Source organism: Malurus melanocephalus, unplaced genomic scaffold (genome assembly GCF_030028575.1).
Source record: "Malurus melanocephalus ecotype Western Australia unplaced genomic scaffold, MMel_1.1 scaffold_59, whole genome shotgun sequence".
NCBI lineage: Eukaryota > Metazoa > Chordata > Aves > Passeriformes > Maluridae > Malurus > Malurus melanocephalus.
In genome coordinates this window covers 913,741-930,221 of record NW_026623291.1, presented here as the reverse complement: position 1 = coordinate 930,221, position 16,481 = coordinate 913,741, and the positions used below count along the sequence as shown (strand labels likewise).

At 52.3% G+C, this 16,481-nt stretch overlaps 1 protein-coding gene across 1 annotated transcript in view; it reads right to left on the bottom strand.

The window, feature by feature from the left end:
• The window catches only part of CDH22 (cadherin 22), a 73,857-nt gene that overhangs the window by 24,480 nt on the left and 32,896 nt on the right, over positions 1 to 16,481 (bottom strand). The window contains exons 4-7 of the mRNA XM_057365927.1: positions 12,848 to 12,967; positions 3,727 to 3,894; positions 2,634 to 2,821; positions 1,568 to 1,821 (exon numbers count right to left, since the gene is read on the bottom strand). Coding sequence (XP_057221910.1) covers positions 1,568 to 1,821; positions 2,634 to 2,821; positions 3,727 to 3,894; positions 12,848 to 12,967 — 730 coding nt within the window. The remainder of the gene's footprint in view (positions 1 to 1,567; positions 1,822 to 2,633; positions 2,822 to 3,726; positions 3,895 to 12,847; positions 12,968 to 16,481) is intronic.

The following is a 16,481-nucleotide window of genomic DNA, read 5'->3' as shown; positions in this document are numbered from 1 at the left end:
CAGCRTTAAGAGCTTCCCTCCACTGCTTTCTTTTGGACTGTCTGCAAACAATGCAGCAAGCTCCACAGGGAAGCAGCACAAAGAATAAGAAAAAACGAGAGTAAGAACAGTTCAGTCCCCAAGGCCCCTTTTCTACAATTACAGATCAGAAAATAAAATCTATGTTCTGTAGCACTGCTAGAAACAGTCAAGTGAAAAAGTACGTGCACACATGTGCACAAACACAGATTGTGGACACACCACTCTCCTGAAGGGTGTGAGCTGACAGCCACATGCTCAAAGACAGGAAAGAAAGAAATCAGACATGYAGCTGGAGAGAGTCTGGAGAGTCACTGGACAAGGTGAACAGAGGTGTGTTGAGAACACATCCAACACTCAACACCCACCAGTGCAAGTGGTGAAACACTCACATACACAGTTCCTGGCACACCAAGGCCTGTTTCATTCACATTCCCCCCAAAGTCAACTCTGAGCATCAAGCTTTGTGACACAGTACTCTCTGCTTGCTGCCAGGCATCTGKAGATGGCAGCTTTCCATGTGCAAATTTGTTTCTGAGCTTTCTTCGCATCTCAGCCTTTTTTTCCATGAGGATCAGGAGATCCCCCTCACCTCACCATGAAGCAGTGGGCCCAGCACTGAGCTCAGTGCCCCAAACAAGCACCGAGGAGATGTCACTGAATGCAACCAAGTGCTGTAACTGAGCCCTCTGTGGCCTGTCTCCCTCCACCCCACATCCCCATCCCTGCCCTTCCCAGTCTGTTGCTGCAGGGCTGACTCCCTGCAGAATTCTCAGTCCAAAGCCTCTGCTGCTCCCTGCAAGTGAGCGGCTCCCCGCCGGCACCTGGCACCAGAACACACATTTCAAGGAAATTTTCCACACGTTGAGGATGTTTTCTGAACACCAGATTTCCAACCCAACTGCTCATGACTCAGGCCAGTTGGCAGAGCCAGAAGGCTGCTTTGTGCCTTAGGTAATAACAATTTAACAAGGTAACAATCTCTTTAGCCACAAATTAAATGGAAATGGGAAATGTCCTGTGCAGATAAGCTGCTGCCTGGATTATGTCCCCTGCCCAAATATAAACTCCTCTGATCTTTGATCCTATGCACACACGCACGCACACACACCCGGGCTGTGGCTCTGCACCTCCAAAGCCTCACCCCATTTATCAACCTTCACCACTGTCCTCCTGCCACTCTGGGTGTCTGGCCTGTGTCAGGTACCACTGCAGATAGCTTGCTGTCAGCAGCCAGGACACGCAAGCATCACCCAGGCACCTTCCCTGCCGTTCCCTTGCACTCACAGCCCCGTCAGTGATGTGTCTGTCACCCGTGAGACGGCCGCGCTCGCTTGTGCACAGGCTGCCACTCACCTGCCAGCTGCTGTCCCATGAGACGCTCACACACTTGGCCACACATGCAGCCCYTGCCACGTTTACCTGCACTCTCCCACCTCCTCTGTCCCAGCCACTGCCACAAGCCCCTCCAGGTCACACATGTCCCTTGAAGGTTACCCCATGCCCAGTGCTGGAAGGGGGATGAGCGAGGCTCGGACGGCTGCGTTACCGGACGGGATGGTTCGCTGTGTCTGGGTCCAGGGCAGTGACCACCCCCACGACAGATCCAACGTGAGCATCCTCCTGGACCTCCATCAGGTTGGAGGGGGGCCGGAACTCGGGGGGCTCRTCGACGTCCAGCACTGAGACCCTCACGATGGTCTGGTCCCGAAAGGTGCCCAGGTCCACGAACCGCGGGTCCACGAACTTGTTGAGGGCCTCCACCACGACAGTGTGCACTTTTTTTGACTCGTAGTCAAGAGGCTGGGATGAGGGAAGAGGGTAAGCCACAGCCAGCCCAAGGAGCCCCCGTGCTGCCCCTTCCTTCACCAGAGAGATTGGGGCAGCACTACAGCCACTAAAGCCTCCATCTTCCAGGCAGTGCCTCTATAGCAGCCTGGGGGCTTCTGCTTTGCCCTCCGGCCAGCAGCACCCACACCAAGGGGGCAGAGGAAGCAGAAGCCTCCAGCCCACTCCCTTCAGGGCCTCCAACAGGGTGCCCAGGCTGTGAGCAGCCAGGATTCACTGGGAAGACAGCACAGTGTGTGCTGCACATGAGCGAGTTTTGATCATTAATCATCCCGCTCTTATTTCTACAGGGGAGGCAAGCTGCATACAGTGGCCTTGAAGAACAATCATTCTTTCCTGCCTGCACCAAGTATTTGCTTGATTGTTTTTGCTACCAAAAGCAGATACAGTTAAAGTGCTGCTGGTCAGGTACAGGAATTAGGTGGGCATTTTTCTCCCCTAACAGGTGCTATCAATAACAGCTGTAAGCGCTCCTCTCTGCAGCCCTATGCATGGTGTCTCCCCTGCTGCAACTGCCACCCCCAAACCACCCCGGGGGMCTCCAGCAGGCACTCTGTGCTGCTCCTTTTCAGCCTTTTCTCCCATTTTGCCATCCAGGCAGAGCAGAGAAGGTCTCTCCTTGCATCAGCAGGCACAAAAAATGCAACTGCTACTGCTAGAGCAGCACTCAGAGCATTTTCTTCAACTCGAATACAACAGCAGCAGTCCCCGAAGGAAAGGGCCCTCCTAAGGACCTGTGCACTCCCTACTCAACCAACGTTTCTCACCTTCTGCACCGTGATGACAGCCTCTTGGGTATTGCTGTCCGTGGTGACTTTGAACATCTCCACCCCTTCCTCATCTTTCACTTGATAGGTCATGTCCGTGTTCTCCCCGACGTCGGAGTCCTCTGCCTTCACCCTCCCRATGGCAGTGCCCACGGGGGCCGTTTCGACAATGCTGAACTGATACATCTCTGGAGGAGAAACAGGTACAGAGTCACTGCTTCTGCCTTTGAACCACCCCCAGCCTTCACAAAYCTCCCGGGGGCACCTTGGGGCTGTGAGAGTTGCTCAAAGTCCACCGTGTCTCCAGTCCAACAGGAGAAGCAAATACACCAGTCAAAAACAAGGGCTGAGGGAAGATAATTGGGGAGCACTGACATTCCAGGTGCTGGGTGAAGAAAGGGGAGRTTTCTCTGCATGGACACTGCCCTGCAATCAGCGCTCTCTGATTCCTTGTGAAGATTCCTTTGCAATTTTTGATTTMTAGGAGATGCAGCCTAAGAACTGAGCCTCCTCCAGCTGCAGCCCCTTCCCCAGCCCGGAGCTGCCAGGCTCCACAGTTGGAGTGCACTGCACAGCCTGCTCCTCGCAGCAGGATCACCCTGCACCTTGTTTGGGGTTGGGGCCCAGATCAGACACCAGCACAAGCCACAGGCCCTGAGAAGCAAGTCAGAAAACAGTGTGATGCTGTGACAAGGCTGCTGTCCCCGAGCAATGTCACTGTCCTYGCACTGGGGCAAGCGTGTGCCCAGCTCACACAGCAGCCAGGAGGGGCCAGGCCAGCAGCCAAGTCCCTGGCCCAGAACTCAAGGGTCAGCAGCATGGCAGACCTTGCTGGCTTCCCTTGGAGAGGGCTCAGGAAAGGGCCAGCTCTGTCTCCTAGCCCGTGAGCCATGCTTGCTTGCAGGACCTGCACTGGTGCAGGGAGCTGGCACCTGCTGTGCTGCCAGGTTCAGACCCAGCCAGGAGCATGCCCTGGTGCTTTGGATTGTACCCTGCCAGCAGCYGGAGCGGGCTCAGCCTGCAGGTTCTGTCCCACCACCCACAGGGATCCAGGACACTCCTCAATGCCCACCCCACCACCAGCAGGACTTACTCTGAGGGAAGCGTGGTGGGTTGTCGTTGACATCAGTGACCACGATGGTGACAGTGGTGGATCCAGACAGGCCACCCAGCTGTCCTGCCATGTCTGTCGCACGGATCACCACCTCGTAGCGGTCCTGTGTCTCACGGTCCAGGTCTGCCACGGCTGTCCGGATCACACCTGGAAACCAGCAGGGCAGAGTGGGCACAGGCAGGTCACAGAGCCACAGATGGGGGAGGCTGGAAAGGGCCACTGGAGATTGCTTTGGAAAAGATCCAGACCTAAACGGGATCAGCTGGATCTCCCAAACTCTTTGCACAGGGCAGATGCTCCAGTATTTCACCAACCTTCATGGCCTTTCCCCAGATTCAATCTGGTATCAGCTCACAGAATCATATTTGGCAGTCAGACACAGCGTTTGCACCTCACCAGTGTGCAGTGGAAGGGACTGTCACCTCCCTTGACTGCTGGGGACACTCTCCCACTCTGGTGCTGSCAGCTGCCCCTGCTGCAGGAACACAAACAGTATCTGCTGAACCCCTTTGCAAGAGGTCACATAAGCAAAAGCCAGCTAAGGGGAGAGTAAGGCTCTAGGGAGCAGARCAAGCCCAGGGGTTGTCAGCCAGGCAGAAACACTCCAAAAATCCTCCTGAAGCCCAAGAATGGCCACAGGCCCAACCCGCTCCCAGCAAGTCTCCTCATGAAGCATGAAAGAAAACTGCTGCTTCTCCCGTGGGCTACTGGCAGCTCCCACTGAGTTAAACCCTGGCACAGAGGAGGTTTGTGCTCCTCTCCAGAGACCTGGAGCTGGGTGAAAGATCTGTGGAGGTCAAAGAATTGGTGGGGGCAAGAGTCACAGGAGCGAGAGGACTCATCCTCACCCCCACCCAAACGCGGGGGCTGGGCTGGGGCCAGCCTCAAGGTCTGCTCTGTAAAAACCCAGGCTGAGTCACAAAACCCCTCTGGCACAGATCTGCACCAGCCCACTTATCCTGATCTGCTGAGCAGGAGCCAGGCTTGCCTTACAGCAGCACCTCTTACAGAACAGGAGTGTCCCCAGCCCGGGCTACACCTCCCAGGTGCCCTGGCACATCTGGGGGGGACCTGTGTGATTTGGAGAATTGGGAGGARGGCAGCACATTTCTAAAAGTCTCTCTGCACAAACCCCCTCATTCTCAAGTGTCCTTCTAAGTTAAGGAGACAAGAGGCAATAATACACATGCTCTGTGTCAGAGAATGCACTGGAGCTTAACAAAATAAATGGTATGGTAGTACTTCTTACAAAAGTAAGTCTCTTAAAAACAGTGTTTATAGGTCTCTGGTATTCATCTGGGATTGGGGAAATGACCAGGACTAAAATATAAGGGAATGTAAAACAAGAAACAAAGAGCAGTAAAAGCCTGAAACCTCTGTGAATGGCAGAAATTACCAGTCACCCACGACTTTTTCATTTAAATGGAAACAAAGTAGAGAAGAAATATTTTGAGGATGAAAGAAAGAAAGAAAGAAAGAAAGGACTCTGCCCTGACGTGCCACCAGGATCACGAAGGACTGAGTGCCTACAAGGTCATATAGCACCACTAATTCCAGTCCCACTGTACCAGCAGCACCCCATATCAGCTTAAAGCCCCCTCCAGCTCAGTTTTTTAACATTCMCACAGATTTAGACATTATTTTATGTTTTTGTAAATCCTCTCTCTTGCAGGGTTTTCTATTTAACTATCAGCTTTACCTCCTCCTACTGTGAACTGCAAATCCATCTCTGCTTTGTTTCACCGGTAATCCTGCCTTGTGCTAGGGACAATACTGGAGGAGGCTGCTGGAATGGGTCTCCAGTGAAGGGTCTGACTCAGAGGGAACAGGGAGCTCCTTTCTCACTGAGCAAACAGTAGGGAATCATCCAGTGATCTGAGCACCCTGCAATCCACTTGCTGAGTGCAGCACATGGAGCAGTGGTAGAGCATCGAAGCTCCGAGTCACCARGAGCACAGCAGAGGGGAGGGCTGGGTCCCTGCAGGTGGCAAAGAGCCAAGATATGGCTTCAGGGACAGACCCCAAGGCTTCCAGGTACSTGCATTCCACAGCCAGCAGGCTGCYRATTTCCCCGTTCAYTGTGACCTTGTGCAGCTCCMGACAAGGGCTCACACCACGGAGCCATTGGTGCTGTGGCCCAAAGGCAGTCAGAAATGCCACTGAGCTGGGAGGATGAAATTCCTCCCCCTCGCCCTTTGCATGACATTACAGGTGCAGCAGGAGCTGGCAACGCTATTCAGGAGACATTTATCACTCCTTCCTTTCTGAAACTAGCAATTATTCCAATGATTAGCATTGTTAGGATTTATTATAAAGACATAACCACCATTTCAGATCCTTGCCATTCTCCAGATCTCACGGATAGGCACAATTATCACCCAGCTTCCCTTGTCCCTCTGTCACTTCAAGGTAGCTGGACTCCCCTGCCTGCAGCCCCATGGATAAGGGAGCAGATGTTTATCCTGTGATGGGGCCCAGGGTCTCCCCTGATCCCCTCATTCATCCTGGCCCTGCTCAGAAGAAGCCATCTGACATGGAGTCCCATCCACCTTGCACAGARGGGACTCAGGAAAGGGAGGTGAGAATGGGCACCCATCCCAGCAAGGATGGCACCCTCCCAGCTGGGCACAGGAGCAGCCCTGCACAAACACCCAGGGCTCAGGGAYCAGCCCCAGCTGCTCGTGCTGACAGGCCTCTCCTGCCACTCCACTGTGAATACAAAACCGTTATTTCTGGGCAAGCACTATCTCATTGAAATTTAAGCAATTCTGTTAATTAACGGGGTCTGAAGCATTTTATAATGAAAATGATTCATGTCAGCACAATAGTGATGAATTGGGATGAGAGGGAAAAAGCTCATGCATTCACCAAGGCTGTAATGACTTAACTGAGCTGCTCGTAATGATATAGCTCATAATACGCCATGCAAGATGGGAGGAAAGTGCTCAGGCACTTCCCAGAACACCTCCAAGGTCACTCGTCCCARCGGGGAGCAAGTCCAGACCATTTGGCACATGCAGAGTGGGGCAAATGTCCCCAGCCAGCTCCTGTTATTCCAGCAGCACAAGGCAGACAAAATCTCTGCCTGTGGCAGGTGTGGAGACTGATCAAAAACTCCCTCTCATGGTGSTGTGTGTTCAGTCCCTGCAGGAAAAGTGGGGATGTGCTGCAGACAACCTGGCCTGTGTCCCAGACCTCCAGGAGCCCCAGCAGGATTGTCACTGGGATGCCATTCCCAAATTGCCACCAGCCCAAGGGYCAGGCTGGTTTTGTCTTCCAGGCTGAGGTCCAACTCATCATTTGCTTATGGCTGTGGCGAATCAGGATCTCCACACTTGCTCCACATCCGTGTGGTACTACGGGCACTGCCTTAAACACCCACCAGCAGCAAACCCACACAGTCCCCTCTTCCAGAGCCAAGGTAGTCTCTGCTCCCAAAACCTGACCTCCAGGGACTCTGAAAACAGCCGCAAGGGACAGTGACAGACCTTCCTCAGGGCTGTGCACCAAGCACAGAAAAGTCATTGCTATCATCTCCCAAGATTCACCTTCTTTCCAGCYGGAAAAACTGACAAACTTTGTCTTTCCCAAACACTGCTAACAAAGCAAGAACAACCTCGAGCTCAGACTTGTCTCCCCCGTTCTTGTCAGTATCTGTTATAGCTGAATAATGTGGACACATGGTGGCATACCCTCTGGTACAAGGCACATGTGGCTTTCCAGCATGATCCAGATTAATCAGTATAATTACCAGGCAAGGGGACATTCACAGCATCACATAAATACCACTGAATCTGCTCCAACTGCAGACTCTCTTCGGGTGATAAAAACAAAGCAGGACAAAGCACTCAGCAGGTAACAGCCTTCCAGGAATGCCCTCACTGTGGGCTTTGCTCTGCTCTCAGGTACTCCCAGGTCAGATGTCCAMATCCTCAGAGACCATCTGGACAAAGCACCTTCCAGCTGAGGGCAGGAGGAGCAACAAATCAGAAAGTCATGGAGTAACAAATAGGGACCTATCCCCAGGAGGTTCCTGGTCCATCTACAGTCTTCAAAGGCAGGTGAGATTACCCTGGGCCATGAAGAATCAAGAATTTAGCATCTCCAGGGATGGAAATGCCTTCATCATGGTGACAAGCCGTGTCTTCCTTCCATGTGTCTTTTTACTGTGCACGCCTGAGAAGAGTTTGGGTCTGTCTTCTCTATCCCTTTCCTATTTAGCCAGATAAAACAGATTAATTTCTGCCAGCAGCCTGGTCATTTAGATCAAATCCATTTCTGCCTCAGGCCAGGAGTGGCAAGGCACCTGCCAAAGACTGCAGATTCCTAACCTGTGCCCTCACCTGCCTGCAGGGACACAGAAATACCAATAAATCTGCCAAGACACAAGTGCTGCTGGAAGGTCACATCCTGGAGGATGTCCCCTTGCCTTCAGCCCAYRCAGAAGAGGTTTYAGCCCCAAGAACCAGCACTTCAGTYRCCCTCCAGCCCCRACTCCTGTCCTTYGGCTCAGCACAATTTGGGAGGCAGAAGCTGCAGGCAGTGTGAGTGAGGTATRAGGCACAAGGGTCAGGAGGCTCATGGAGCACCTAACAAGGGCTYGTTSCAGGCTGGAATCAGCCCTGTCCACGCCAGTGCAGAGAGCCCAGAGGGAGGCACCTGCAGTGAGCTCTGACAGATGGGACAGCACACTCACCCTTCCKTTGTCCCTTCTTTTAGCAGCTAGGTCACTCATTGAACTTTAATTCCCTTGGCACATTAGTAGATACACTCTAATTTCCTCAAGATGACCAAACACTCTGGTCCCAAATCAGCTGAATTTCCTGCACCAGTCTCAGAAAAGGGCTGTTAATCTTCAGTTTTGCTCATAAGAGGAATCCCCTTAAATAAGTGTGGCTTCTCTGCAGACTCTCGTGCCCCATGCTCCGAGTCCCTTGTGCCTGTGCACGGCTCTGGTGGATAAGGGACAGGGATGGGGCACAGACCTGCACAACCCCCCTGAGCACACAGGAACACACACTGATCCATCTGTGTTTTCAGGTACCAAAGAGCATTTTTAACAAACTGGGAAGAGCAGCAGAGAAATACTGCCTTCCCCGACCACATCACACAGATCAAGAGCTCATCAACTCAGGCTGGCTCCCAGACACAGCTCCTCTCCCAGTCCAGCTTTATTGCCCCTGGACCAGGGCTGTGGTCTGCCTCCAAACACAGCAAGGCTGGCAGGTAGGGATGAAACAGCAAAGGTCTGCACACAAATAACCACCAGCTTCAYCCCAGCAGGCCAGTATCTCCACTCTTGCTTTCCCTGGCACAAAAAACTCTAAGCRCTTACCAGCTCAGTCTTTAAATCAGGACACAGGCTGTAGAACTCAGGAGCTGGTTTAAGTCATCATAAATGCCAGACTGCATTTCAAATACCCTCTGAGTCCTTGTGCCTTTTCCCTGCATTCAGCAGAGTGACAGATTTGAAGAACAACCTCTTCCTTATGGTAAAAAGCCAGGTTCCCATGCACTGCCCCAAACTGACAAGCTGGCTTTTCAGGAAAGCACCAAACATCACAAAACCCACGGTGTTATGTGCTGTGGCTGCTCTGYAGCACTCAATATCCCTGCAAAGGGATGAACAAGATTGCTGGAAACAGGGCCACCAGGTTGTGGGGTGTTGGGCATTTTCAGGTTCTCTCCCAAGGAAGGCTGCGTGCAAGGGATCACGGGCAGCAGTGATTCTCCAGGGATGCCSAGGGATAAGAAAGGGCTCTGCAAAGGACATGGGAACAGACAGGAGCAGGCACAGCTGCCTGCCAAAAGAGAGATCTGCCCCATAAATGTGAGTAATCTGCAGTGGCAGAGAGAATGCAGGGTGATATGAAGCAGGATGAAAACACAGCCTGCAGATTTAAGTGCACAGATTTCTCCTCTCACATAAAAGACTGAGAGTGCTCACACTCAGGTGCTCATCTCCACATCTGAAAAGTGTAAGCTTGAAAGATGTTGGTGAGGATGAGATTCTTGGAGCTGGAAATGGAGCTGCCACCCTGTGTCGTTCYGAGCAGAGCTGGGCTCTGCTGTCAGATTAGTGCTCTCACCTAGGGCCAACACCCAGCAGAGCAGCAAGAGAAGCTGTTTCCTACTGGAAGTAGCAGGGCAGAGCCATGTGCTGGTGGTCACTGTGAGAGCACAGCCTCCTCAGCAGATCAGGGCAGCCACAGCACGGGCACTGCAGCTCACCTGCTGCAAGGAGCAAAGATTGGCTGCACCCCATCTGGGTGAGGAAGGCAGCACAAAGCTTACAAAGCTTAATGCCTGCAGGCTCTTGCAACAAGCCACGGGGATATTCTTATAGCTGGCAGGAAAATCTTGCCTCCAAAGCCTGTGCAGACAAAGCCCCCCACTCACACCAAAAAAGACCTTCAGCACACACAGGGGAAGTCCTTGAACTGGATTTGGGGTACACAACACAAGTTTCAGTCCATGAAACTAATCTCAAAGCATGAGAGTGGCTGGTGGATGTGAAAAAAAGAAAAGCTCATGTGCATCAGCTGTGCTTTCTCTTCACCATCATTCAATACTGGAATCTTCCTACAGCATAAATGCCACACTGCTGCTCCCACTATTCCAGTGGAGCCATTTAGGTGCTTGTCTCCCTCCAAAAAGACCCAAGACACTACAGGCATTCAGGGCTTACTGAGTGGCAGKACTTGGCAAAGCACAGCATCCAGACAGTTTGGGTCTGACTGTGAAAGGACCATTGAATGCAAAATCCCAGCTGAACACTACAGCTGGTAACATCCAAAAACAGCAGACAAAGTAAGCTACACATGCTCCATGTTCTGTACTCGAGTGTGGAAACCACACCACACTGGTGCAATGAAGGAGGGTGTGAAAAGAGCACAAGACAAGGAGGGAAGAAAGAGCTAGTGCTGGAAGGAGTCAGGGGCTGAGGTGGTGTGCAAGGCAGTACATGCACGTGTGAACCTGAAAGAAATGGCAGGGAATGAGGTCAAAACCAAAAAGGGAAATCAAATTGTTCTTCATTATCATATATTATAAGAAATGTAACATGCCAGGTTTTTATGGTTCTTTTTATGGCCATTAATAACAATGGTGGCTCTGAGAGCTACGCTGCTGCTATGGATAATTAAATCTTATGCTCAGGGCAGAAGCTGGGCCACCCCGGGCAATCAGACCTGGATTCCCCTGTGCAGMATAAAGACTTATCCTAACAGAATAAGAGTGGGAGCGGGTTGGGGTGTGCTTGGATGGACATGATGACACCATGTACACCTGCAGCACTGCTACATTCACATGGGCCAAAGGGCCACAAGACCACAGGACAGGCTGCAGCACAACCTGAGTGGCTGATGGGCAGATCTGCAGCCCTGGTGACGCAGCTGCCACAGACCATTTGCAGCTCAAACATCGCCACAGTCAGCCCCAACACCTGTGTTAGCAGCCAGATATCCTGGAAATAAACGTGCTCRAGAGGGGCTGGAGCCTTCTGCAGACTGTCAGCAGTTTTGCCTTTATGATTCACAAGCAAGTAAAACAGTAAATCAACCCCCCAGTGTACGAAACAGCCAGCTTGAGAATTAAGACACAAAAAGTCAAGGAATCAAGAAGCTTGGATTCCCAGAGTGACATTAATTCTCACCACAGTCCCACAGGGCACATTTTAGTTTACGCCTTAATACAGAGCATTAATGTGGCTGGAAGCTGAGCCTCTGCACGTCCTGGCTTGTGCAGTTTGCTCCCAGTGGTCTCTAGCCATTCTAGCAGCCAGACCCACTCACACAAAGCTGTCTAAGATTAACAGGATCTCACGTGCTCCGGAATTTTCAGTGTTTAGCCTATTGTTCCTACACACACAATAAAAAACAAAGCAAATCTGAGAAAGAAGAGAGCCCATTTGCAGCAGCTCCTGAGCCAGGAGTGAGTACAGCCCCAACGTGCTGCGTGTGCCCTCTCCCCACTGCACCAACCTCTGTCCAGACAAAGGCATTTCCCACCACACACCACAGTGCTGCTGTCAGGTGTGTGTAGGAGCTCCCAAACTCCCAAATCTGAGCCTTCCTCCAGCAGCAGCCAGGCTGGTGGCAGTGCCAGGGCTGGGACCAGCTTCCCCACATGCACAACAGCATTGTCAGGAGGTGAAGGGTTTCTTGCAGATGCASAGGCTCAGGCACTCAGACCTTCTTTACACCCTCCTTACACCAGTCTCCAAACGAATTTCACTCTGACTTACACAAAACAGTCTTAGAAAATATCTGTCAGCACAGATAAASATCAGCCTGACAGAGATTTGGTATTTCATCCCAGGGGTTGATCTCAGTCCATGCCACTGTGTTTCAGCAATAGGGTGGGGAGGACTTTGCTGTCCAGTTTTCCAATACAAGCTGCAGCTCCTCAGCCTGCRTGTCCTTTGACAAATTTTCATTAAACTATGGGCACTTTACCGCATGCTTTGTGCCTTAAATATCTCTTATTAGCATTTGAGTGTCTTCCCTCCTTAGCAAGCTTGTGAGGCTCCCATTAAGGGTAATGAGAGTCAAACTCCTGGGAGGCAAGGAGAATATATACCCCAACATCTTCTGGTTATGGTCTACTCTAACCAGTATGTCAGAGCATCATCTGCCAGGGATTTATTACAGAGGCATTTTACAACAGGCTCCATTATAAGTTATTAAGGAATGGAGCAGCTTCTACTGTTCTTTCATTAAATATTAATAGAACATTTATAAACCTATCCTTAATTTAAAGTGTTACCTTTAATCAAAGCCCTGGTGATAACGATGCAGCCTTTGGTAAAGCCCCTTTGGTAGTATTTAAACCTTCCACACTGAAGTTTTATGTGCCTGTGGGGGCATTCCTGCTGCAGGCAGAGAGGAGCTCTGGCCAGTGCAGGTGCAGACCAGGCACTCTGGGCTGGCAGCTGCAGGTCCTGCCTGCTGCAGAGGGCATGGAGATGGACAGAAGCCTGGGCAGGGCTGCTGAGCTTCCTCTCCAACACCCCTGCCATGAGGATCCAGCATCAGTGGATCCTGTCCATGCCCAGGACACACTGCCRTGGTCCTGCCCAGCCCAGCTGGGTGCTGCTCACCTGTTTTACTGTCCACGGTGAAGTGCTGCTCTCCCTCCAGCACACTGTAGACAACCCGGGCACTGCTCCCATAGGTGGGGTCATCGGCATCAGAGGCCATCACCTGCATCACAGAGGTGCCTGCAGCAGGGACAARGAGGAAAACAAAGTCAGGGAGGAGTTGAGAAGAGCAACACAGACCTGAGAGCAGGGCCCAACATCAACAGCTTGCGAACTGAGGGAAACAAGAACAGCTGGGTGCAAATGCAGCATCACGTCTCCCCAAAAGCCTGAGAGCCTGGACTCCACACATCGCTGCAAATGCCTCTTGTGCCATAGAGTGGCAGGAGGGACAGGATTCTGGGAGCTTTTCTCCCAGGAGMCTTCTACTGGACCATCTGGGAAGGGGCTGGAGATGTCACAGTCACACCCTGCTCTCCCTGTCAGCACAGAGCAACACGGACAACTCCAGACCACAGAGGGGTCACCCTGCTAGGACCTGATCCACACTGCAGCAGCACTGCAGCAGGCAGACATGCACAGGGACAACAGCCACAGGAAAGGAATGGCTTTCACTTGCCCACAGCCAGACGTAGCACCAGGTCCTCATGCTCTACACGTAGCAGGGCAGGAGGACTATAAATTGGATAAAAGTCCATCAAATGTCTGCAATTAAGTTATTGATTTTCAAGGCTGCCTCATTAAACTGGGTACTTCACTCCAACTGTCCCTGTGATGGCTTTAATTTGACATCATGTTCAATTTAACAAAAGCAGGACCCAGGACATGAGGATGGGGGCAGGAGCAAAGGGGCTGAGATCCACAGAGACAACAGAAGGGAGGAAGGAAGGAAGGGAAGCCTAACCCTACCTAGAGACMCCTTGAGAAAGGAGGTGCTGTGTCCTCACCAAAGTGAGGCCAGGCTACCCTGTTTCATTTCTAGCACCAGACTCAGTGCCCCCTGCCCAGAGGCCAAGCACTAACACCAGTCAGTCAGAAGCAGCCTCTGCTSCTCCATCACAGCAGGCAGGTATGGAGCTGAAACCATTCAGAGGAGRATGAGGAGCTCTGGTGCCTTCCTTCTCCCTTGTCAGGAGAGCAGAAGCCCAGAGGCTGCAGGMGAGGCAGGGAGCTCCTGCACCAGCCCTGCCTGAGATGAAGCAGTGCAGACAGCAGTGCTGCCGTGAGCAGCTGGGATGCACACACTCCCCCAGTCCAGTTCACTCTGATCTCCTGGAAAGGGTGCTCACTGAGGGAAACGAGCAGTTACCATGGTTGCTTTTCATTCTCCCTGGCAGCCTTCTCAGGGCTGCAGCTCTGCTGATAACAGGAGAATCCCCCTCATCGGTCTTCAGCAACAAGCTAGTTCGAGTCAACTTATTTATGCTCTGCTGTCTCCAGTGAAGTTATGGTGCATCCCTGCCAGGCACGTCCAGATTTTACACCACGGCAACACTGGCTCTCTGCCTCACAAACAACTGTTTAAGAAATACTATTGCTGCATTTCCTCCTCCTCTCCCTGCCCTCACACAGCCTCTTCAAGCAGGTATGAGCCAAGGCAGATCACCCCCACACCAGCACTGCACATTCCCTCGGGCAGCCTGGCATGTTCTCCTGGGAAGCTTCTGAGTAGAAAGCAAAAAAAAAGGACCAGAGAAGGGAAATGGCACCAGGGTCTCTGAGCATCCCTCTCCCAGGTGCACCAGAAAAGCCTGCTAGGGATGCTGGAGGTGCCAAGGTCTGAGACCCCAAAAAGCAGCACCTGCCCCTGGGAACAGAGAGGGCTCCCTCTGCACTGCCTGGCAGCAATCAACAGAGAGCCCACGTGTGGTGTCCACAGCAGCACCCACTCCTGCACCTGCTCCACAGGCAGAGCCTGCTGACTGTACACAAACATCCCACGCTCCAAGAGACACTCGATCCTGCCCAGGGTTGGGAATCAAAACTCACCCACAGGTGATTTCACTGCATTCACCCTCTATACATCACACCCTGCATCAGAACTGCTCACATGCTCACAGAGCAGGTGCCCCAAGGACCACACCACAGCCTCCTATTCCAGCTATCTTCRAGCAGTTATCCCACAGAAGCCAATCCAGGGATCATTAGAGGCAGGCTRGCCACTCAAAGTTTGCACCAGACTGCATCATATGCTGCTTCCCCCCAGGTGCATTCACTCAAATGCACAATTCATCTCCTAATCCATCCCTATCGGACACAGATGTACTCCCTGTGCTCCAATATTTAYCTGAACGCTGCAAAACTGCAGCAGTGTCAGATGCTGAAGAGGACRCAGGACCTGTGCCCACCCTGAGCAGGGTTTGTGTCACCACTCGGACACACCTTGGACAGGCCAGGTAGGCTGCTGCTCTCAGGCTTCYTGTGCCAGCACAGAAGGCTCCTGGCCCACAGCTGCTGGGCACTCCCAGGAAATGGAGTAACAGGGCAGCAGATCCACCTGAGCCCCGTGTTTGGGACCAGAACTTTCCGCTCTAGGGCAAGGGAAACCAAGAAGCATGAAGAGTATTGCAGCAAGGCATCTCCACTCAGAGGCAGAGGATGGGGCACACTGCCCTTGGGCTGCAGTGCCAGAGGTGATGAAGGCCCTGCCCTTCCCCATCTGCCCTCACAACATCTCATCAATCAAAGAGCACCATCGAGCAGGTAGGGAACTGACCCCACTCTGTGCCTTGACTTCTCATCTGTGAAGGTGCACTGCAGCCTGCTCAAGGTCGCCTAAAGGGTATCAGGAATCCATAAGTTCAACTTTTCAGCATCCTCCCCTGACCCCCACTTATCCCTTTTCCACCCTTCTGTCCCACTCTCTTTCCATGTGAAGAGCAATGGTGTTCAATTTCAGCTTGACCTGGTCCCCTCCTTYCTGCAGAGACAAGCTTTCCCTGGCTCCCACCCTGCTCCAATATTAGTCCCTGCTCTCCAAGCACAGCACTGCCCACAGCAAGTACAGATTGTACAGATTTTATTTAGTTTTCTGGCACATGCCTTAGCCATAAAAGATACACTAAATAAAATCCAAACATCCATCATGTACTCTATCACCCGCCTCCCATAACCAAGAAGCCCGAGCCCGTATCCAAAGAGATAATTAGACATGTAAAACGAGATAAGACCTTGGTTCCTCCCCCRACCAGCTCACTTCACAGATCCAGAGGAAACCAACAATTTTACATAAAAATTAGCAGGTCAGAAYGCATCTCTTATTCTCCCTGTGAAATGGTGTGATCTGGCACAGCAGATGAAACAAACTCTGCTTCCTCTCAGAAGAAAGAGAGAGCAAGATCCTCAGTCCCAGAGCAATCCTTCCCCCAGCCCAGCTGAGTCTGGCTTCCAGCCATCCTCCARCCCCATGGGCCCTGCCTGGGCTGTCCCCATTCCACACCCTGAGCCATCCTGGACACCTGCCAGGGACAGCAGCCAGYCCTCAGCTCCGCCAGCAGCATCCCTTCTCTGCTGAGAGCCGGGGTCAGCAGGGCACAGAGGGGCTGCCCACACTGAGTGATGCCCCAAGAGCTGCGGGATGCAGGARCTGTGTCTCTGCAGGGTCCTGTCCCATGAGCGCAGAGCTCAGCCCCCACAGTGTGTCCCCTGAGTGTCCCCAGGGCTGGCAGGGCACAGCAGCTCAGCCCAGTGCCCT